We start from the raw sequence: 24,469 nt of genomic DNA, 5'->3' as shown, positions 1-24,469 counted from the left end.
GACGTTGTCTATTTCATTCTCTCTGTGGATTCATGGATATAAGAGAATTTTTTTTGGCCTCGTAAAAATGTGTTATTTAAATCAGACATTTGAATTGAGAATGGTGAAGCACCAAAGCAGAGTGTGTTATTAGGTGTGTGTTGTGTTGGTGTGTGTGTGTGCACGATGTCTCACGTCGTGACAGCACCTCCCGCAGGGCAGAATGTAACACTGCACTTTTCTTCACACCTCCAGCTCAGTCTCCCCGAGCTCGTTATCACTGCTCCGGTTGTAATTTGCAAGCCTACAATGTTTACAGCATCTGTGTAAAATGGGCATCCTTCATGGCTCCTCCACCTTGATATTGTTCCTGAAGTTTGTGCCCCTACTCTCACCACTGGATGGAGCCCAAGTATCTTGTGCCTTGAATTAAAACAAACTTTCTTCCTTGAGGACTCAGCATCCTGTAGTGTAGGCTTAAAGGCCTACACACACGACCATACAAACAAAACACGTACATTAGACACAATTCTCAACCACATATTTACTTTGTTAGTATTATTAAGTCAAACACAGTATCTTATAGCGGCATGTCACCACTGCCGTTGTTATATTGCGCCAATATTGGCGCTGACTGACAGGTGCCGATAGCTCCGCTGTTCCGTTGACTGCGGTTGATGTCCCTTGCGCTGCAGTGCTGTGCTGTCACATCGCGCAAGTGCATGTTTTAGCTTTGGCTACAGTTTCACACATAGGCTACGTAACAGGACATACCTGTTAGACACATTATAGAGGATGGTCATGGTAGCATAGCATGCCAAATGAGATGCAGCTGAGAGAGAGTCATAGAGTCATAGAGTCAGAGAGAGAGAGAGAGAGAGAGAGAGAGAGAGAGAGAGAGAGAGAGAGAGAGAGAGAGAGAGAGAGAGAGAGAGAGAGAGAGAGAGAGAGAGAGAGAGAGAGAGAGAGAGAGAGAGAGAGAGAGAGAGAGAGCAAGAGACTGTTTCACAAACATTGTAGGCTATAGCCCATTGTAAAGAACTATAAATCTTGTATTTAAAGTGCGTTATTGATGAAGGCTAAAGACCAAAAATCCTGGCGAGTGTTGTAGATTGCGGTGGTGGCGATGAGGGAGTGTTGTTTGTATCAAGTGGAGCCGCATGCTGTGTCAGACAACTGGTCCACGATGGTTACCCTCCACGACCTCCATCTTCCAGCTGGATTTCAGGTGGCCTATTCTCCACGGTTATGTTACCTTGGAAACAGCACCTTACTTATTTATAGAGACCGTTTAGATAGAGATGGGGGATATGGAAACGTTCCCGACAATACGTGGACAAATCCACGTGCCTGTGTGTATGTGCGCGCGCATATGGTCCGCGCATATTTGATAATGATATTTAGGAGGCAATTTGGCAGCGTCTTTTTTGGTGATAATATTATCTTTCATTTGAGCGCTGCTTAACCCGCGTACAGTGTCACTTCTGTCAGTGGTGTTACTGGCTGATAAGGTTGGGCTTTTGCTAATACGTGACTACAAACAGCTGATGCTTTTTTGTAATTTCAGTGCTTAAGCCTTTGTACTCTTATCTGATACTGAAGGCTGTCAGTATGTACGATATGAATAAATGGTGTGATAAATATCTGTTTGAACTTACCCTTGTACTCAAATAAACATCTCAATGCAGTAACACACCCTTTCTCTTTGGAACCCCGTGACCTTTACTAGGTGGTTTGTGAGGAATGTTCATATTTCATCTTGAGCGGTGACATCGCGCCCCCACTTAAACGCCCCCCCCCCCCCCCCCCCCCACCACCACCTTCACACTGCCTTCAGCATATTCTAGAAACATCTTCTCCCCCTCTGTTGCAGCGTTGTATCCGCCTGTGGAACCCCGGGGAGGGCGGGGGAGCCTCTAGCCTCTTGTCCAGCCTGTTGGTCTGCATTCCAGAAGAACCATATAGACTGATCTGGAGGTGGAGGGGTGTGTGTTTTGTGGGAGGATGTGGGGATGGGGAGGTCTGTGTGTGTGTGTGTGTGTGTGTGGGGGGGGCAAGCATTTATGTGAAATAAGAGATCTACGTTCTGTAAGGATCCCACATGAACTATCACCCCCTTTACTTGGCACGTGTGTGGGTCACAGCATGCGCCCAGCCGTGTGTGTGTTATGAACCATACCCCCGTGCACACATACATCAGCATGCATAGCTGAACACTGGCCAGCCACAGGCCAGTTCACTCACGGACGCTCACTACTCCCATCTACTTCCAGCCCTCCCCCAGGCTCCACCACCATCCATAAACACAACTCATCTTCAAAAGGCCACATCGCCATGGAAACAGAGGATTTGGCCGGTTGATTGGCGGTGCTCTCAGCATGTGAAGGAGACTGAGTACCCTTTTATTTTGATGAAGGAGTTAAATCCACAGCCTGGTCATGCTACCGCTGTAGGACAGGTAAATGTAAGGGGAGATGTCTCAATGGTATACATGATTGTCTTAGATGAGTTCTGTGTGTGAAAATATTGATGAGCTGGAATGGTGACTTGGCGGGAGGAGGAGCTCCAAGACTGTTCCAAAGGTAATAATGGGTGGTATGCAAATCAAGGAGCCCCATGATGTGGACCATTGGCTCACTTCGATGGACAGTGCTTGCTCCATGCCTCCACTAAATTCGCTTTTAGGAGTAAGCAATGGGGCATGGAAAGTCTATAACACTGTTGGATGCTGGCACGTATGAGAGGGTAAGATGATAAATGTCGCTCATATAATTGGACCACACTTGGTTCACTGTGCATTGCAGCCATGGCCTGTCTGTACTGGAGTGACATCCATCATCTTAGCCTCGCTCCAATACCTGAACGGCAGCCCTGCTCCCTGAGGAGCCCCATGCTGCAGTCCACTCCACATGATGCCCTGGGTTGGTGTTATTGGCTGTGAGAAGCAGTAAAGGTTACGGTGAGCGAAAGGTAAGTGTGTATGTGTGTGTGTGTGTACGTGTATGTGTGCGAGAGAGAGTGAATGTGTGAGCATGTGTCGTGAGAGGCCTGACGGGGATCGATGCTTCGGAGCAGTTGCCTTTTACCTTCTCACGCACATTCTCATCCCCCTCTTTCTCAGCTTTCGGCCCCACGCTCAAACTTGCCCTCTCCCTGTGCATCCAGGCGTGCTGTCATTGACCCCCCCCCCCACACACACACACACTCCCCCCCCGCCCTTCCTGCCCCCCAGCCTCCCGAGCCCCCTTTCTAACGATCTCCAAAGACCGGTCGCCACTAGAGCGAGGGCGAATCTGTTGTGCCACAGTGTGTGCTGCTTTCTGGGTCGGTAAGCTTTGCACTCTCTGGATGAGGAGAAGGGAAGAAGGGAAATGGGCTGGGGGTGATGAAGAGGGAAGGCAAAAGGAGAACACTGAAGAACAAGCTGAAGGGCGAGCCAATCCCAACTTCCATTCAGCCCTGAGGAGTGGCAATGTCGGCCTCAAACTATATCTAGTGAGGGTTATTCGAAGATGAAGATCTATACCAATTAACACATTTCTGGCGAAGACACCATATATTATGTTATCCCTTCAGAATAGTATGTATGATAGTACGTAAGTATTTTTGTGGAGGTGAATCAACTAATCAAATCAGTTAATCAAAGTCTGTCTTAGAAGCTGCAAAGTAGTTGCTCAGTTACCCTTCAGATGATGTGTCTGTCAGACTAAGAGACTGACAGAGGGGATACACAGGACAGCCACTCAAGTCCACTGTTTGGTCTTTTGAGTCCACTCCAAAGGATACAAGCCTACAACTCATCTCACCTGACTTACCAGACTAAACCATCCATACCTGTTAGACCAACCGCTGTGGAGATCACCAGAACAGATACAGACTGAACAGACATGCTGCTACATTCTCCAAATGAAGGAACAGATCAGAATGTGCTACACTTCTAGTCCTGATGAACTAAAGTTCCAAAGCTTATTTCCCTGTGCTAAAATCCACCCAAAATAATTGGAACATTCGTGGAATAGCTTCAAAGCAATGATGACATTTAGATTGCAGCCATTATCCTCAAACATTGGCTTAGCGTGGCATTTGTATGCAGAGGGGAGTGCTCACAGAAAATAGGACCTGCACTGAGGTAAAGACTAACAGATTGTCAATAAATGTCAGTAAAATCTGCAAGACTAAAGTCACATGTTGGCAGGACTGTAACTTGCTATTGAATATTTGAAGTAAATTCAATAATTTAGTTTGATAACTTTATTCACATATAAAAGCGTATACACAGCGAGAAATGAAATTCTTCTATTTTTAAAGGAACACAAGAGGGATCAGGGGATGCAACAAATGCCATTCTGCTGACTTCCAGTACAAGATGAGGAAAAGTTCAACATGAGGTTAATCCGGTAATTCACCAGCCTATGGCCCATGACCTATGATCCTCTACACATAATTTAATATGATAAGGTCTGTCTGGTTGCTATTTAACAGCCCCCAAAGACATCCTGTTACTGCAGACCACAAAACCATATTACCGTCGGCACAGGCCTCACTGCCCAAGTTGCAGTAAATGACAGTTGAAGCGGATTTGCGTTCTTAATGCTTTTCTGTCCTGCTGCTCCGGAAAGACTCATTAATCCTTTTCATTGGACTAAAAGGACCCTCCTTAGATGCAGTAGTGTATCTGCCTCTTACATCTTCATCATCACCACCACAAACCCAACACACCATCACCACCACCACCATCATCACCACCACAACATCACCATCATCATTACCACCACAAACCCAACACATCATCACCACCCCCACCCCCATCATCAACAATCAATATATTGAATGCAGAAAGATGTTTATGGGCCAATCTGCACCTTTGTCCAGCTGTTGAGGCTGGATGGGGTGAGTCGGGCACTGTGGGGTTCCTGTCCTCAGCGGACCTCCTGTATCTCTGCAACAGCAGGCTGGGATTTGTCACTGCTTGTAAACCAGCTGGACCACACAGCCGGCACCGTGGCTTCTGGAAGGAGTGGACAGCTTGGATGTGCATTATTCATCACTCTGTTCCGTTAAGACCTTTCTTCTTCTCCTTCCCCATCTCTCCATCTTCAGGCGTGATCTCCTATCTATCTCTCGCCCGTCACAGGCTATTTTGCTTGGCTATGATCTTCGGATTATTTTCTCGTCCCTGGTGGTGATGATGCCGGGCCCTTGGTTTCTGTTCGACTCTGTGGTAGCGTGCGGGATGTTAGCCTGCTCTCAGCTACTGTCCCCTGTGCTGTCACATTCAATACTGTTATTTATGCTGAGAATTATTCCACACCATAGATTTGGTTGCGGTTGGCCTCTGCACTTGCTGCTGGCAGTGAACAAACTGAGAGGATTGTTGGCAGAACCTCTTACACAGCAAGGATTTATGCCAATGTTTAAAAACACTATAAAGGCCAAGAAGTCATGGGTCACCGTTGATTTAAAGGCGACTCTTCTGTAGTGCCTCTGTCAACGGCCGGTGCAGCGGTGTCCTGTCCTGTCCGCTGTAACCTTGCCTTTAGCCTTCCACAGCTCTATCATGAGGTTCCTGTCACTAGGGGACATTTTAATCTGTCTTTTCCTCCCTCTATGTCTCTCTCTCCCTCCCTCTCCCTCTCCCTATCTCTCTCTCCCTCTCTCCCTCTCTCCCTCTCTCTCCCTCTCTCCCTCTCTCCCTCTCCCTCTCCCTCTCTCTCTCTTTCTCTCTCTCTCTCTCTCTCTCTCTCTCTCTCTCTCTCTCTCTCTCTCTCTCTCTCTCTCTCTCTCTCTCTCTCTCTCTCTCTCTCTTTTGTTCTGTCACACCATACCCTGTAGCATCTCCACACACGAAGAGCTAATGAGCAGCGCACTCTTCATCTGTCTATCAGTTCCAACACGTATTGGTTTAGGGACCCTGGTGCCGTGCCATGCTTCCCCAGCCTCCTCCCTCATTACTTGGCTGCATCTCTCCTCCTGGCCCCCCTAGCTCTGGTTCTGAGCTCCACAGGACTGGCTCCCTGGGCTCACCATGATTACCATCTCTCTGAGTGGGAGATGCGCCTCGGGCGCCCAGTGTCGAGCTTGGTCTGTGCCTTTAAGAGAGGCAGACGGTTTCTGCGCTGAAGACGAAACAAGAGAGAGCAAGAGAGCACATGAATCTATCATGAGCACATTTTTTGGGTTCCTTCTTAGCTGTGGCATTGAGCATCGCTGCACAGGCATACGCTCTCCTGAAGCGCCCAGTGGGGTTGAGGAGGCGGCCTCTTTCTCACATACACCCTCTTTCTATCAAGCCCTCCCTCCCTCTCTCTCTCTCTCTCTCTCTCTCTGTCTCTCTTTCTCACTCACACCACACGCTCACACACGCGCAGTTCTGTCAGAGCGTGCCTGCTGGACCACCGCTCTCTCGTTGAAGGAGGGTCCAAGAGAGCCAGAGAAAGACTGAGAGAGCGAGAGACAAAGGGGAAGGAGGACGGAAACAGGAGAGGAGCGAATCGGAAGCGGGGACAGCGCAAGGAAGGAGAGACTTAACGGCGCTGTGAAGAGAGAAAGCAGGGGACCGGAGGGAGGAGAAAAAAAGGAGGAGGAACAGGAAACGCGATCACTCTCAGCTCCAGCCGTCCGTGTCGCATCATGGGCAATGCACCATCCCAAGGCATGTCAACCCTATCTCCATGCATACTTATGTAGCAGGTATTTTTTTGGTTTCGCGGGATTTCTTTCCCAAACAGACGACTGCCCTATCAGATTGTCTGATGTCCGGCACGTAGGGAGGGGAGGGAACCGTATCATTGACATTGCTTGAGCGTGATGCTTTGAAGACACCTGCTGGGAGACAGGGTGGCAGGGTGGCAGGGGAAAGGTGGAGGACATGAATGAATGTAGGGGGAAAGACATGATGTAGCCTGGGTGGGGGACTGGATGGAGGTGGAAGGATGCATGCATGCATGGAGGAGCCGGCCGATGGGAGGGGACTTGATCTGGAGTGCTCGATCTATCACTGTTGAATAGGTGGATGCTAGTGCTTGTGAGTGAAGGCGTGTGTATACCTCTGTGTGTGTGTGTGTGTGTGTCAGGTGAGGATAAGGTGGAATAATGGTTGTGTGAGACTATTGTGAAGATAGGTGCAGATATGAGGCAGGTGACACACGCACCAAGGAATGGTGTCTTTGTGTGTGTGTGTGCACGTGTTCATGTGTATTTGTGTGTGTGAGGGAGAGAGAACGTATAAAGCACATACGGGGGGAACCCTGAAATCAATTGCACAGTAACGAGCTGGATTTCTAGAGGGAACCAGGCAGTGTGCACATCATGTGTATATGGTGGGGGGATGGTACGGTGTGCGAGGGAATGGATGGGTTAGCGCTTTCACCTGCTAGTACGATCTGATGCAGCCTCTCTCTCTCTCTCTCTCTCTCTCTCTCTCTCTCATTTCCTGCTCTCTTCCAGTCTCACTACATATTGAATGTTGCCAGCAGTTCATTTGTGAAGTGTGTGCCTGGTCAACACACAAGCAGCCCAAGAGAGTGCTTTCACAAGCCGTGCGTTCGAGGAGAAACTCCTCCAACATCCTCTGCTGGAAATAGGAGGAGACAGGTGTGAGGCAAAGAGATTCTTAGAGAGAGGCAGAGCGGAGTGTGTGTGAGGGGGGAATGTGTGTGCACACGCGTGGGTGTGTATGTGTGTGTGTGTGTGGGGTTGTCTTTTAGAAAGAAATGAAGGGGAAAAAAAGTGCTTCAGGCACGGCATAGAAAAAGGAGAGAGATGCTGGAGGATGCCGGGGAGAGGAAAGCGGGCGAGGGGAAGAGGGAGGGATCACTGAAACTCCTGGTGAACGCATACCCCCCAGAGTGAAGGGTGGAATGCAGTTCACTTTCCCCCCCTTCCCTGTTTTCCTTTCGGTCTCTAGCCTCCTCCTATCTTCCCCAGCCCTTATTCATCCACCACCAGGGAATGTCTGGTTGCTAGCGGAAAAGAAGGAGAAGAGGGAGATGAAGAGACTGGGAAAGAGGGAGGGACTGAACAAAGGCTCGCAGGAGGAGAAAGCGTTCACAACTCAAACCTAGAGTTATGAACTCGAGTTCAGTAGAAATGTGAAGGTAATTTGAGGAGTGGTTGAGAAACTGAGATAAAGAAATGTGTTGCAGGCCACCTCTCTGACGTTTGGTTGACGATCCTGCGACCAGCGTGGTTTCAGTAAAATCGACGAATCAAACGACAAGTCCATGCAAATTAATGTAGTTGAAACCAATCATTGTTAGGTTTAGCATGTAGGGGAAGGTTTTGCAAGTCAAGGGTTCAGAAGTGAATTTGAGAGGCGCCTGATAGTAAGCTAGCAAGCTAACAGTGACTCAATGGTGGCCTGGCATTGGCAGTATCAGCAGCTCTTTATGCCCACTGACTTCACATGAGACAGAGACTGACTCAGGATCAGAAGGGGCTGTTAATTGGTTAGCCTTCAATCAGTGTGTCTCTGCGGCCACAACAGTAGCTGATCAATGTGATCCTTCCAATCAGTGGTCTCAGGGCTTGCTTGCAAAATGAATAGACAATGTTAGACGATACCGCCTGACGGTGTACAGACCTCTGGCAAGAGGAGGAGATGATCTCAATCAGCCTTAGGTTACAAAAGACAAGACAAATCTTTGCAATCACAAAGCAGCTTTGGTCAATGGTCCTATCTGATCCCAGAAGTGAGTATATGGACGTTTTTAGACTCTTATCAGCCTCTCTGTACCCTGCTCTTCCTCAGGCTGCTGTCTGTCTGCTGTGTCTGGGTTTGAAGGGATTGAAATGGATTAGCAGGCTTGATCGTCGAGCTGCGGGGGTCTTTTCTCTCCAAGCACAGAAGCTTTAAATGATCATCCGGACCAGGCGGTCTGCTCTGACCAGCCCTCCGCACAACCCCAGCCTCCCTGAGCCGCACCCCTCCCTGCCTCCAGAGCACCACTCCCAACTGGACCTGCACCGGTTTGTTCTCAGTCTCGAGAGCATCAGTGGACAGCTGGCTAAAAGTGTAATCATTTACATCGGGTTTCCTACTGGATTAAGAGCTGCCAGGGTTTGTGAATGTAGCCCAGATACATCGTGTGGCGCTTATGTGAGCTTAGATGTTTATGTGAGAGTGCGACTGTTGCCGGCAGAGACAGAATCATCCTCTGGTTCCTCATAGTGGCATGCACAATGTCCCGGCGCATAATAAGTCATAGTCTGAGCCTGACACTAAGCCAATAGGACTTAAGTGTATAAGAATACAACCTTGAGCAGATGAATTTCATCCGAGCAGCAAGCGTGGCATAACCCTGTCTGAGAGCTAATAGCTATACAAATGTTGGACCATTGTGCTGAGAGAGCAGATCAGGCTAGCTTTGTGTTCACGTGTTGTCGGTCGTACGGCTTGTTGGGGTTTCACACAAACGTGTGTTCGGCGAGTCCCTTCAGTGAGCTGGAACTGGAGCCATGTTGGAAGGACTGGACTGCTGTTGGAAGGACAGGACTGCTGTTGGAAGGACAGGACTGCTGTTGGAAGGACGGGACTGCTGTTGGAAGGACAGGACTGCTGTTGGAAGGACAGGACTGCTGTTGGAAGGACAGGACTGCTGTTGGAAAGACTGGACTGCTGTTGGAAGGACTGGACTGCTATTGGAAGGGGTTCTGCAGTGCTGTGAGAGAGCCAGCCACTCTGAGAGAAGGACGCCTACCCTCCAACATGACCATGAATGGATTACACATTTGGCTGTGTGTGTGTTTTTCCTGTGTGTATAGGTGTGTGTGTGTGTGTGTGTAGTACCCTAAAAGTTATAATACCTTCTATTTATTTGTTTCTCTCTGGTCCTTACAGGAAGAGACACTTAAACAAATCAAGCAAATAACCCATAGACACAATCGAACATCTCGATCTGTCAGTACTTAGAATCAAGCTGTGGAATAATTCAGTGGCACATCCCTTACCATACCAGATAGACAGCAGAGTGCCATGTATGCTTTGTGTCATTACATTATGTCTACCATTCATCATCATAGCCAGGTCATTATGTCCAGCGTACGTGGAAAGCAGTGTCTATTGTCGTAGATACCATGCTGTGTGTGCAAGGCTCTAGTGTGGTGGCTGTGCACCTGCTTACGTCCCTGTTGCACAAAGCACACAAACGCTGCCTTGTGATTGGCTGTTGATGATGCAATGCTTCTTGGCAGCAGAGCTGTTTGGTTTGAGGGCATTTCCGTAGTAATAAACCTACTGGGGGTTGCAGCAGTTTACTTGGGTGATAGCACACCGGGTTCACCAAATCAGAACAACGCCATAGCATGGGGAGAGTTTTGCATACATACTGCATCATCGTGTGACAATTCCATAACATGCTGGTTCTTATGTTGTGTCCTTGGCATGGTGCGTGTGCACGTATATGTGTGTGTGTCTGTGTGTGTATCGGTTTGTGTATCAATGTGTGTGTGTGCAGGCAATCACGGCAGGGGGTGCTGGTTTAAAGACATGTGTGTGTGTGTTCAGGCTTGTTCTGTCAGCAGATGGTCCAGACAGGAGCTGTGCGTATTCCTACAGATGAAACACCAGGGGAGACGAAGGATAAGCGTGCGCTTCAATGGAGACAAATGACTCTGAGAAATCGACTCAAGTGTTTGGGAGAATTTTCCTCCCTGGTTCCCATCGTTATACCCTCCTCTCTTTACATTTGACACCAGCCAGGGATTCTCCCCAGCTTCTATCTAAACATCTATCACACAACCTCTCCATATTTCTTGTTTGTGATGAGATAACTCTCAGTGAAAAGCTGTTCATCGTGAAGCCTTCACAGTTACATGACGGAAAATTTGAAGGTCATTAATGATTCAAGGGGTTTTTAATATTACATGCTTTTATCAAAGGTCTCTGTATCCATGCTAAGATCAGTAGGGTAGATTTGATTATCTGTAGAGGCTAATGGACCATAGAATGCTTAGTTTTCAAGTTTGCAGTTATTTTTCTAAAGCATTCAAATGTGTTTACAGAACACACATTTCACAGAATCTTGTTCAAATGGATCACAATGAAAGCCTGATGAAAAAATCCTATTTGAAGATTGGATGTTGACCTTTTCAGTTTTGCCAAGCTGTCAAAGGGTTTGAATGCATTCATTTTTTTTGACACAATTTGCTTTATCTGTTTCGCCTAAAATAATTGAAAGCTCTGTCAATCAACCAGTCACTCTCTTTCTCAGTTTCTAACTACTGGAGCATTTTTTACTTTTTAAGTCAGAACAAATTCAAATCAAATGTCAATATCACTGAGGAATGTCACTTCACATAGGCCCATAAAACTGCACCTAAACCAACCTAAAACCTTCACATAAAAAATACAGTTTTACCCATCCATCAATGGTGTAGATCACAACCACTTAACTATCTTTCTCCATACTTGATTGATCTTGCCTGAACACTATTTAGCACTATAGTGTTGAGGACTGGCCGACGTAGTATCCAAGAAGGCAACATCGTTGCTATGATTTAATATGGTTTCATACATACATCCTCTCCCTTTCCCCCATGTCTCAATCACATTACCTGAGACAAGAAACCTGTAGTTTTCCCTGAGGACAACAGAGAACTAGAATAGGACTGGACCTGCATGTCTGTGCTCTCCTGCTGGAAGCTTGGCGATTGGCTGAACACTGTCGCCACGGAGACGGCATGGTGTGGTGTGAGGAGGGCAGGCTGAGCTCTTTCCTAGTCACATGGCTGTGGCCGGCACTGTCATACAATCTCCATTTTTGTCTGTTGCTCATTGAAATGTTCTCTTTTGTCGTCCTTCACGGCTGAGACGACACCCTCGCTCTATTAGCTGCCATGTTTAAACAAGCGGTTCCTTCTCCTATCCAGGCTGGCATAGATTTGGTGTGCTCAGTCTCCCCTCACACTGACACCCCAGCAGCATCCTGCATCACCTTTCTCTTCTCTACCTGCTGTTTGTGGAGACTGAAATAGATGCACTCTTTCTGCTTTCGGTGCCATCCACCGTGGAAGTGGGTCAGAAGGGAAGAGTTTGTTTTATGAATATACCTACACACGCACTCTGTGTGTGTGTGCGCGTGTGTGTGTGTGGTGAACAACTTGCGGAGACAGACGTTTGATGATGCGTTAAAGGGTGAGGAGGTTGTGTTTGTGTGCTTGACCTCTGGAGGTGGGTATGTGAATGAAACTCTTTAGGAACAGCTCCATTTTCAGGGGGTTCCAATAGAGTTGAGCTGAGACACTTAAAAACTTGTAATGAGACAGGCTGCATGTCAGCAGAGGTGTCAACACACCGTGCCCAGCCAGCCTCACTGCAGGACACTAACTAAGCAGCCCTGCTTAAACAGGAAGGACATGGTAAATCTTTGGTAAAGAAACTGAGAGAGTGTGTGTGTGTGTGACAGAGCGAGAGAGTGAGAGAGAGAGAGAGAGAGAGAGAGAGAGAGAGAGAGAGAGAGAGAGAGAGAGAGACAGAGGGAGACAAGGTGGCGCTGACGGGGAAGCTGTAGCAAATGGTAATAATCCTCACCCCTCTCCCTCAGTTTGACAGACCACAGCCTCCCTCTGTTCTTCTCCCATCACTTCCACTTTTCATTCCCACTGATTGAGAGAGAGGAATGGTTGGCCCAGAATACAAAACAGGCATGGCAAGCCCTAATCATTTGAGAGGAAAAGTTTCCAAATATCCTTCTCCCCCCTCTCTCTCCTTTTCTATCTCCTTCTCTCCCTCCGTCCCCCTCTTTCCTCCCAAGCTAATCGTTGACACATTGAACTGTAAACAGAAATGCATCAGTTGGCAGAATTGCCCGGATGCATCTTCAAAAACAGTGGACAGATTCGGTTCTGCTTCCTAAATGAGGTTTCGGTAATAGACAGACCTCCAAAGCACCATCTCCACTGTAGCCTGTCGACTGTGACTAACACAGGCTGCTGGTCTCTGGGAGCAGCCCTGGCTGTGTGGGTTTCTGGGTCTGTTTCGATCTGCGGGTCAGTGAGGGAAGACATATTTCTGCATTTTGATTGTGTGTGTGAGAGCGATATAATATCTGTGTGTGTGTGTGTGTTTGTGCCTTGCTGTTATACCGGTGCAAATGTGGGCTGGACCTCCTCATGTGAAGATAACTTTCAGCTGGGCTGAAGTCCACGCTGGGCTGTGACCTTGTGGCAGGCTCCTCTTTCAATCCCTTTCTCACGTCTCCCAGCAGGAGTTGGTGGGCTGCAGGCTACATGTTCCAACTAACAAACAGCTAGATACTGTCATAGATCTAACAGAACAGAATGAAATTGGAGCATGTCGTGTGTATTATAAAGACTCTATACACAGGATATAATTCGCAACAAAAACATGACGAGCCCTAAACGCCATGTCCACTCCCATGCTACTGATCAGTGATCACACATTGAAGTTGCTTGTGGATTCCCTTAGCTGATGTTTTTTTTTGCCTCAGCAGAGGGCTGTTGATGAGGAGCCCAGGTCAGTGTGGCTGTCCTGGTCTCTCATGGGAGCTGTGGTTGGTGGAAAGCCAGCCAGGGGGGTGCGTTTCCTGATTGATTGGCTAGGTGTCATCCATCTCCCATGACTCCTCAGTCTTCGAAGCGCTAATGGAAAACGAAGACTCGCTAACGCAGAAGAAGACATCAGCTGTTTGGCTCATTTATCAGGCTACGCAGATGCGAGACCCAGATTGAGGACATAGACTCTGTCTTTGTGAAGCTCTATCAAGGTTAATCTCTCAGAGGGATTTTTTCCAGACCCTAAAGGGTTATCTCTGGCCTCTATAATTGACTGTTTGTTAGTTAAACGTCTCTTGGACTCATGGTGTATTCATGGCGTGGAGGATTCGAAAATATGGATTGTTCTTTGCGAGAAAGTCACCCTCAGATTTTCCTGTTTCATTCTGTGACAATGAGTGAGAGATTAACGTTAAGGCTGCATGATTGGGTGTTTCTGGTGTCCTGGGTAGGAGGAGCATGGTGGTTTGGCTAGTGTGAGGGACAGATGGAGACAAGAAAGTGAAAGAGTCAGAGAGAGAGCGAGAGAGAGTCAGAAGAGAGAGACTGAGAGAGAGAGAGAGAGAGAGAGAGAGAGAGAGAGAGAGAGAGAGAGAGAGAGAGAGAGAGAGAGAGAGAGAGAGAGAGAGAGAGAGAGAGCTGAGATGCAGGAAGAAATACACAGGCTATTATTTGGATCTGTTTAGAGAAAAAGATTGGAGGATATCCAGGGGTGTTTGCAATGAGAGGAAGCTCCCGAATGTTTGACCTTGGTCAATAACACCAGCAGAGTGGAGGGGGTACCGTGATGGTAAACCCAGGGTTGTCCTGTCTGGCTGCTGCAACCCCTGTCAAACATGGTACCCAGGTCACTGCTGTTTCTGCACACACACACACACACACACACACACATGCAGACCCCCACGTACGTAGGAACGCATGCACTCACAAACATTTATCCCTTTTCACACACACCTCCCCCCACTTTCTGCTCCCACCCTTAGTTACTAGGAAACAAGAAAGACGAGTGCGCTTGTGGAGGTTAGAAGGTTTGGGGGGTGGAAGCGGGGAGGGTTGATGTAGTGATTGTGAGGGTCTTTGAACAGGCTCTGTAAGAAGCAGCACTGTGATGGAGCTGTGGTGCTGCCTATCACACCGGGCTTCGTCTCCAAAGCACCAGCACTGCACTTTCACAGTTATCAAGCCTTCAGCCTCGCAGTCCAATTACAGGCACTCTGCCAAGAGTACATCACACACACACTGACGCACGCACACACACACTCAATCACTCACACACACACGCACGCACACACATGCACACACAAACACACAAACAAACACATTCTCTTTCTCTCACTCCACAATCATATTCCATATTTGTCTCTGTAAAAGGGAACATTTATTTTTTTCAAGAGTCATTTTCTCCCTCAAAAGCCCTTGAGCACCTAGCATTGCAAACTCTCCATGTTTCTGCCGAGGTGGATGCACCAGGCCTCCTGAAGTTCCTGCTCACCTGGTCTGTGGAGCGTGGGCTCCTGTGTACACTGTTCCCCACGCCACCCTGTCCACTGAGTACTCATGTCCCTACAACCAGACAGCAAACACTTGATCTACTTGCACCTGTTTGGAAAACAAACTGGAGCCGGCCTGATCTGGTGACCTCTTCATTTTTCCTGTCAGAATGAAAGTTTGTCGTGTGTGTTTGTGTGTGTTTGTGCGTGTGTCTGTGTGTGTCTATTGCGAAAGACAAGGCCTGTGTTTGCTGGGGCTGATTGCTCCATTATCTCCAGCTCTGCAGAGAGTGGTTGAGTGGGTGCTGCAATGTGGCTCCCTGAGGCAGCTCTGCTGGGGTTGCCAGGTGTGCCGCTGCTTGTCCAAACCCCCCCCTGCTGCTCAACAGGGTACCAACCGCCAGTTGATGTGCATCACAGTCAAAAGAACAGCAGTTTTGTTTCCCTTCCATGGACGGCAAACAATGGCTGGAGCCTCACCATCTCTCTCTGCCAAACAGATGCTCCAGAGATGGAGAGGAGCAGGCAGATGGAGTTCTTTCCCTCATCCGGGTCTCCACCGTCTTCCTCCAAAGACTTCATCACCAATTACGATTCTGGGAATTATAATTAGGTTAGAAGATTTATTGCTCATGGAGGTTGTCATTGTCCATGCCAACTATAGTTTTCGGTGTTCCTAATTTTACCCAGAGTGTGTCTAACTTGCAAAGTATGTGTGTGTGTGTGTGTCATCTTAGAACATGAATAACTAAATGAATCACTCGTGTTTTCCCCAACTCACTAGTTGGATAACACCAACCTAGGACTGGAGCCTCAGAAATATTCATAAAGCGACAGAATTATTGAAGCAGACCAAACTCCTTAGGGAGCAGTTTGTATTTGATCACTTTCATTAAAACAAATTACATTGCTCTGCCATGAAGAATCCAGAGGAAAATGTTGCTAATGTTACTGAGGAACTATTTTATTTGTTTATTGGCCTCCTCACTGCAGTCCCAAAATGGCAAAAATGTTTGTGTTTGTAGCGAAGCGGTGATGCTGTACAGCAGCTGCTGCTGGAGATTTACATTTAGTAATTTAGCAGACGCTCTTATCCAGAGCAACTTACAGTAAGTACAGGGACATTCCCCCCGAGGCAAGTAGGGTGAAGTGCCTTGCCTAAGGACACAACGTCATTTTGCATGGCCAGGAATCGAACTCACAACCTTCAGTTTACTAGCCCGATTTCCTAACGACTTCTAACCGCTCAGCCACCAGAATCCCTAGATCAGTAGAATACTTTTGGAGGAGGTGTGGAGTTTGAGTAAAAGGTTCATGGAAGTGTTGACATGCAGCACACACATGCTAATTGGTAGTGGCTTTCAATCTCTTCACATTAACCTTCTTCCACCATGTTGACACAAACACATTTGTTTGGAAATGCAAACAAACAGTCATTTACAAGGTGAGACACAAAAAATGAGTTGACATCCACATTGGCTTTCACAAGTGATTTGTATGTAGTGTTAGGTGGCTATATGAACACACACCTTGAAGCGGCAAGACTGAAATAACAAAACTGTTTTTGTCTAGTTCAAAGAGTTATGTTTGCAACGCCAGGTTATGTTAGTTCTATTATGTGTTGTAAATGGAATATGGAGGTTGCCGTGAGAAAAACATTTGGGCAGCACACATACACATAAACACACACACATGCAGCCATATAAAGATATGTCATTAGATTTGATGTCAAAGCTGATATCTGCATCAGTACTCTGTTTAATTGCGTCTGTGTGTCAACACATTAGCACCAAACAGTTACTCAGCAGCGTGCCAACAGAGCCTTGTGGGAACCCGGTTGAACGCCGGTTACACGCCACCACAGCAGAGCAGCACGTGTGTCCATCCCTACCTGGAGTGCCTTTCTCATTTCCGTCCGTGTGTGGGGGCGTGTGTGGATGCTTCTCTGTCTCTGCATTGTTGGTGGGTGTCTTCTCAGTGTGTTTCTCTTTCTCAGCCGTTTCCTGCTGTGTGTGTGTGTGTGTGTGTGTGTGTGAATGACTCGTAGACTGTAATACTGATGAGACAAGCTCCAGATGCCATGTAGAGGCTGAGGACCCTCCAGGAGTCATCCAGTCCTGTGGGATGCTGGTCAGCAGCAGGTCACCATGACATCATCCTCTCTTTGATCCTTGAGTCACAGATGGGCTTTGCTGTCCTTGCTTTCCAGGCTGTTGTCTTTTAGAGGAGGTTTGGAGTTTTGCTGGCGACTTGTCCTCGACGTGAACCGAGAAGGAAGCGTCAAAATAAACAAATGACTTCCGCAAGTGAATGCTTTGTTTAGTGAGAGTTTTGTTTTCAGTTACAACCCGTCTTGAGGGAAATGTGTGAAAGGATTTCATGTGTATTTGTTCTTTTAAACTGATTATGGAGGGGAATATTGGACAGGAAATGGATGTCTTTACTAAAGCTGGATGCGCAGGAAATCGATAAACAGAAAGTCACACATGCAGAGACACACACAGACACACACAGACAAATACACACACACGCACACTGTGATAGTAATGCAGGACCTTTGCATTATGCATGTGAGATTTAGAGCAGTATGAGTAATAATGGATCAGATTGAAACATATAAATCAGAGAGCTCTGTAACAGAGGAGATTTATCTGAGGGTGGGAGGGTGGGAATGAGGGTACATAATAAAGGGAGGAGGGGCAGCGGGTGTGGGAGGAGGGAGAAAGAAAGAGAAGAATACAGCAGAGAAAGGCCGTCGAAAGAATGAGCATCAGCATTGTGCTGCAGAGAGAGAGACAGAGAGAGAGATACAGAGAGAGAGAGAGAGAGAGAGAGAGAGAGAGAGAGAGAGAGAGAGACATAGAGAGAGACATAGAGAGAGACATAGAGAGAGACATAGAGAGAGACATAGAGAGAGAATAGGCTGAAAAATGACAGAAGAGAGCAGTGTTGGCCTTCAGAGTGGGCTTCGCCTCTCTCTCTCTCTCTTTTCTTCTCATCTCCCTCCCTCTCTCATCTCCTCTCTCTCTCTCTCTCTCTCTCTCTCTCTCTCTCTCTCTCTCTCTCTCTCCTCATATCCTCCCTCCCTCTCTCTCTTCCTCCCTGCCCTCATCTTCACGGATGAGGATCCCAGCCTCTTCAGCGTGAGTCGCTATCGATTCTTATTCTCTCTCTGTTCTGTCAGAGTCTCTTTGATGGATCACTCCAGGGACGTTCCATCTTGGATCTCCTGCTTTGTTCTCTTGCCCTTGTCTTTGGCTTGACCCATGCAGGTACACGTCACAGTCTGACTCTCCCAGCCTGCCTGCCCCAAGTCCCACGGACTTCCGGGGTCCCTTCCTGTCTGTCGTGGAGGGCCATGGGGGCCAAACTGGGCTTCCACACATCTGTGGAGGATACCCACAGTTTAACCTCTTTCAATCCGATCATTATTTTTTTTACATTGTGTCGTTGTCCTCAGTTTAGAGATCTAGAGGTGGGATGTTATTTCTCACTACTGGACACGGCAATGGTACTCTAAAAATGAATGCTGAGAATGCGTTTGCTCAGCCATTTGGACAATTTTGGACCCTGGAACTTGAAATATACACTGTGATGTCACTGTTGAGTTTGACCTCATCACGTATGACTGTTCCCCCCCTTCCGATCTATCTGTTCAGATCCTAAAGTCTTAAAGACTGCTGCAGTTTTATGTTTCCCCCACCTCCTGTTCCTCATTAAACTGGCTTAAGGGTAATTAGATCAAAGAGGTTGAGGCACCTGTACATTCTCACTAAATCAAGAAGACATAACTGTGTCACAGATTTCAACGGTGCCCTTTCATCCCAGCCGGCACCCCTTGCTGAAGAGCTCTCATCTCTGCTCCTTACTGAGCTTTAGCCAGCCAGTAGAGATGGCTGTCTCTGCTCTGCACCTGTGCTGCATTCAAGAAGGAAGTCACGTCTATGTCTCAGCGCCATTATCATAATCACCATATTACACTTCCCTCTCTGACACATAATCACTCTAATTGGACGGCAGCTAAAAAAAAAGAAGAGTGGCAATTTTGTGCCACGACAGAGGGGAGGAGAAAATGGAAGCGCGTGGCAAAATTGAAGGATTGAAAACCTGCAGTTCTCCTCTTGAATTGATGAATAGGTTTAGGGGTTATGTTTGTGTGTCTGCGTGCGTGGCGTGAGTGTGTGTGTTTGTTTGTGTATTTTCTCTGGGGTTGAACCGAGGGTAATTGCGTTGCTGTAGTAAACTTAACAGAGCTTGTTGTAGGCACCAGGGGTCTCATTTATAAAACTGTGCGTACAATTCATACTAAAAGTGTACGTATGTCCAAATGCCTAAAATGGCGTACAGCAATTTTTGTCGTACAGCAATCAGACTTATAAAACCATGCGTATGCACACCTGTAAGAAATGTTCCCAGGGGCGAATCTAGGTTCCTACTTTTGGGGGGGCTAAGCCCCTAGATAAAACCTATTATTTCTCCTGTGACGCAGCAAAACTAGGGGGGTCTGGGGGCATGTTTCCCCAGAAGACATTTTTGAAAATATCATTTTAAATAGTGTCCTCTAGTAGGTTTTAGGAAGAGAAATTAACACATTAAGATTTAAAATATGATAAAACTTTCTTTTTATAAAAAAGTTTTTTTGGGGGCTAATTAAACTTTTCGGGGGGGGGGGGGCTCCAGCAAAATAGGGCAAGATACGCCCATTAATGTTCCTTTTATAAATCACAGATTACCCACAAGTGTGCGTACGTGAATCAGCATTTTATCCCGCCCCGAACACGCCGATTTTTTAAAACCATAAATAGTCCATGCAAAGCACCTCATGAATGCTGATCCAGTATATTACTGACCCTGGCATGCTATTGTACTTGAACGTTATGGTGAATCATGACAGGTGGGAAAAGAACAAAAAGGCGCCACTTCTCTGACACTGACATTGAAATACTTGTAGGCAAGGTGGAGGCCCGAAAAACCAATTATTCTTCATGCCGGTTTTGTTATGAACAGTATCAACGTTTGGACTGATAACGAGGACGCAAAGCGATTAAGCAGGAGTTTAACCGCTGTATTTCCAGATTTTGACATACGATGATGTATGCACAGTATTAAATAAATATATGCACTGTGTTCTGCAGTTATCCTGTATTCCTCCCGATAATGATGATATGGAGTGAAAAAAACGTGTGTGAGGAAAACAAAACATATAAATATTACGAGTAATCATTCTTCCCGCATTTACTTTCTACAGTCTGACTGCAGTACACCACCTCACCATCTGCGTCGACCAATCCCACTGTCTCCAAAATGTGCGTACGCATGGCTCAGAGTTTGCGTGGAGGACCGCACATTCTCCTGTCAAGGTTTCTTTTAATAAATCACAACCTTTGCGTGGGAAGTGGCGTCTTTGGGGTCTCATTTATAAACGTGGCTTACGCACAAACGGGACTGAAAATGTGCGTACGCCACGTTTATAAATGAGACCCCAGATCCCTGGCTGTAAATTTGGAGGACTAGGAAGACTGACAGGCTGACTGGCTGAATTATTGGCTGACTGGATGACGGAGCGAGCCTACAGGCTGTAAACCAGATCACAGTCACCTCAAAATGTCTCCCTAACACTGGACCCTGGAATTTACTGTGGATCGTAAGTCAACCTCCGTGAAGCAAAACATACATGCTGTAAATCTAACGTTCAGTGTTCCGTTCATTCAAATTACATTCAACTTCTTTTAATTTGATCTTTTAGGCCCTCCAAGGCATATTTACACAGCCTGCACTTTATTTGGCATCTAATAAATTGAGAAATATTTTGCTTACGGGAAAGCAAGTCTGCAGTATTGATCTGGGAAGTTTTCTATTTATAGGGAGGATAAGGTTCTGCTGCTGCATGTATTTCTGATCTGGACTTGTTGAGATGCATGGAGGATAAGCTCTCCTGTCCTTATGGATGGTGCCTGTGTTTCTCTCTGGCTGTTTTGGCCCAGTCTGATGTGAAAGGCTGACATTTGTCACAGTGACAGTGGCTACAGACAGGAACACGTTTCCCTGCCTTTCACATCGACTGGGAACCTCATTGTCATTCCACTACCCGTACTGGCATTTAGCTTTGATTCCTTCATCACGTTTTCAGAAACAAGCCTGGCTACTGCAGAGGGGTGTTACGCTGTAGTGTGACTTCGTGTCGTCAATTACGTCCTGACTTAGAATCCAGAGTTCCCTTTGAGTGTTTGGCTCTTACGTAAGCAGGACCACTCAGTCCTGTCAGCACTAGTCCCCAGGCCTCTCCTGACTGGCACTGAGCATGGCAGGAGTCGTGGTCCAGCGCTGGGTCAAGCCACCCACCCACTCAGGCCAGGCACTGTGTTTGTGTGGCTCTCTGTCTCTCTGGAGAGAAGAGGTAGAAGGATGCTGTGTGCAGAGATGTTTGTACTGTAGGACATTTGACTTTCACTTCTGTGTGACGGTGAAAGTATCGTGTGGTGCAGCAGTTTACGAATGTGACGGCATGTCTGCGTGCGGTTTGTATAGGTCTGCTATCTCTTAGAAATGATCTGCCTTTGGGAGTTTTCATGAATTGGGAATATGGGGTAGATTTAAAACCTAATTGACTTCTTTTGTCTTTACATAAGAAGGAAAGGTGCACTTTCCAGAACGTCATTTCCACCCTTTTCCATCCTACTGTAACCTATACATCCATTGGCTACGGGTATTATGGGTATTAAGAAGAATCAATTTGACATAAATAGGTATTAGTTTGAGCTCCAGCCAAATACAGCAGTGTGTGTGTGAGCAAGATGCTATGTTGAATGTGGAGCACAGAGATAGTAGAACCACCTTAACCAGATGTGCCTTGTAATCACTCACACATCCAGGGCACGCCTTTCATCTCGGGCCTTTCACACAGCCCAGAAAAGACCTTTCAGACACACAAAAAGGGAGAAATGGAAATCGAGAGAGCCGTGGAGAGAGAGCGAGAGAGGGAGAACTAAGGGGATAGGGAAGGGAAGTGCTTCTACACCCTCGAGCCCTCGTCTTCATCCTGGCTGTGAATAACCATGGTTGAAGAGAACAGATGCTGAGTGAATGTAGTGTTTGTGTGTGTGTGTGTGTGTTTGCGTGTGCATGACTGTCTGTGTAAGTGTGTGTGTGGTGAGGTGTGTGTGTGTGTGTATGTGCACAAACTTGTGTGCCTTATAGTATCCACCTTGCATAATCAGTGAGAAAAGGCCATCGAGGGTGTATCTTGTCCCAACCATACAGAGAGTCTCCTTCTCCCTCCTTCCGCGCGGTACAGTACATGTTCATCGAGACGTAATGCCATTCAGGGAGGAGGGGGGGATGGGCCTGGGCTACATACCTCTCTCCTTCCCCTGGACTATTGACTCTGTGTGTGAGTGTGTTAGCTCTCTGTAGGCTCAGAGCCTGTGGGGAGAGGGTTCGGTTGAGGCTGGGCCGTAGCAGTAGAGACCCAGGAGGAGTGGGCAGAGGGCAGTGCCAGAGGGGGATGTATGGGAAGGACTACCAGGTGTTGGTCACAGCGAGGCGGGGCCGTGGCCAGGCGTCGGTGCCGCGAGGCGGGGAGCCTGCTGAGGAGGGTAAGTTTAGACACGTGGGGCCCACTTGAGATTGTACCCCAAGCTGTGCTTTTTAAAGGGCAGCTTTCACAATTTAAAACACTGTTCTGAGAACTTGTAGGTACAGCGGAACATTTGCCTCCGGGGTGAACTTTTCAGCAAATGGCATGAGGTTTTAGAAAAACTGTAACTGCTTTTTTAAACAGGCTTTCATCTCCGTGTGTGCTGTGTCAGGTTGGTTGTTTCAATTGTTCTGTGGCAATTCTTCCCAAACTGGCAGTTTTCTCAAGCTTCTTTTAATTGTTGCTCTTACTTCTCTAGTAGAAGTCTGGGAGAACGTTTCATTGAATCAGTTCCAGCCTTTTGCTTTGTGTAAACGCTGTATCTACGTGTGTGCGTGTGTGCGTATGTTGTACAGCTTTATAAGATGTGCTCTTCCAAGGCTGTTTGGAAACACTTGGGTGGAGGAAAACAAGGAAAGATGGGGTTAGTGTCAAAATAGAGCTGTGACCCATCATAGGAGAAGAAGAGCAAATCAGAGGCACGACTTCCTGTTTTCCTCTGCCTCGGTGAGAGTCTGTCGATTCCTCTTTAAAATGATCTCTCCCTCTCTTTCCCCTAACCCCCCCCCCGTGCCTATCAAAGCCATGGATGTTGCTGGCAGCACAGCTAATTAGCGGCTGGGGCCAAGCTGCCCAGTCAGTGTTGAAAAGATTCACTGAACTGCACAGAGCCTACAGCCACACAGGTCGGATCATGTTGAGTTGTGTTTCTGGTCTCTACACGGGACCACGTTTGACAGTTTTTACATTTACTGAAGCCCTGGCCCGATACCAAATCTCCATCCTTTTCCCCCCAGCGACTTGTCAAGTTGATGTATGTGTCAACAATGCACTTGATCAGATAGGAGATGTGACTGACCCACTGTGCCACCATAACTGCCTCTCAGGGCTGTCAGCATGAGCATGGTCGAACACAGTCAATACTACTTACGGCTGCACATGAACTTGTATCGTTAAGCGTCCCGGGCTGTTAGATGGCATGTGTTGATGAGCTTCTTGGTTGTACCTATCTGTTAGTTAAACCGACGAAAGGACACAGAAAGGATGCTGATAATGACTTTTCCTCTGAGTCGAAACAATCAAATACAGTTAATTATTTCCGGCACTGTAGCAATCTCAATCAGGGGATTTTCATCCTGTTGTCGTGCGCAGTGACAGAGACAGTGTGCGTGTGTGTGTTCCAGGTTAAACAGATTTGATGGATTGGTAGTCAATTGAAGGAGTGTTCCCACCAGATTACAGTGTTTCCAGAGCAGTTTGATGGTCGTTACCATGACAAAGCATCATAACAGGCCTATTTTCACCACAGCGAAAGACTTCTTGAAAGACGAGCTTGGAGGAATTAGCTGGCAGCCGTATCCGTCTTTCATTTCTTCATTTTTTGTTTTGTTGGTAGAAAGCTCTTTGCCACACTGTCACTCTGAGTCTGAGCGACGGATTGGAAGATGACGAGATTACACATCCTTTGTGCAAAAAATAAAGCTGTGAAAGGCAGAAAAAAAGGAAAGGGAGATATTTGCCACATGCGGATCGAGTATAATTGAGAGACAACAATGGGTGGGATGGCAGGAGTGTGTTTGATGGAGATAAGAGACAGACAGACAGACAGACAGACAGACAGACAGACTAACTCTTCCCCCACAGGCCGAACCTCCCCAGAGCTACCTCCCACAGACACACTGAAGCTCACTGCAGAGGGAGGCGGCTTGTCTGGGCGAGCAAGGACAAGTGAAGGACAGACAGAGAGAGAGAGAGACAGAGAGGGAGAGGGAGAGGGAGAGGGAGAGGGAGAGGGAGAGGGAGAGGGAGAGGGAGAGGGAGAGGGAGAGGGAGAGGGAGAGGGAGAGGGAGA

General features: G+C 47.3%; 1 protein-coding gene across 1 annotated transcript in view; it reads left to right on the top strand.

Annotated features, from left to right (window-relative positions):
* The first annotated feature begins 8,833 nt into the window (after window positions 1-8,833).
* si:ch211-278a6.1 overlaps window positions 8,834-24,469 on the top strand; it is a 47,503-nt gene continuing 31,867 nt past the window's right edge. Inside the window, exon 1 of the mRNA XM_047038183.1 lies at window positions 8,834-8,992. Within this exon, the coding sequence (XP_046894139.1) occupies window positions 8,834-8,992 (159 nt within the window). The remainder of the gene's footprint in view (window positions 8,993-24,469) is intronic.

Source organism: Hypomesus transpacificus, chromosome 17 (genome assembly GCF_021917145.1).
Source record: "Hypomesus transpacificus isolate Combined female chromosome 17, fHypTra1, whole genome shotgun sequence".
Taxonomy (NCBI): domain Eukaryota; kingdom Metazoa; phylum Chordata; class Actinopteri; order Osmeriformes; family Osmeridae; genus Hypomesus; species Hypomesus transpacificus.
Note: the sequence above shows the minus strand (reverse complement) of the source record. Positions and strands in the feature narration are given on the sequence as shown.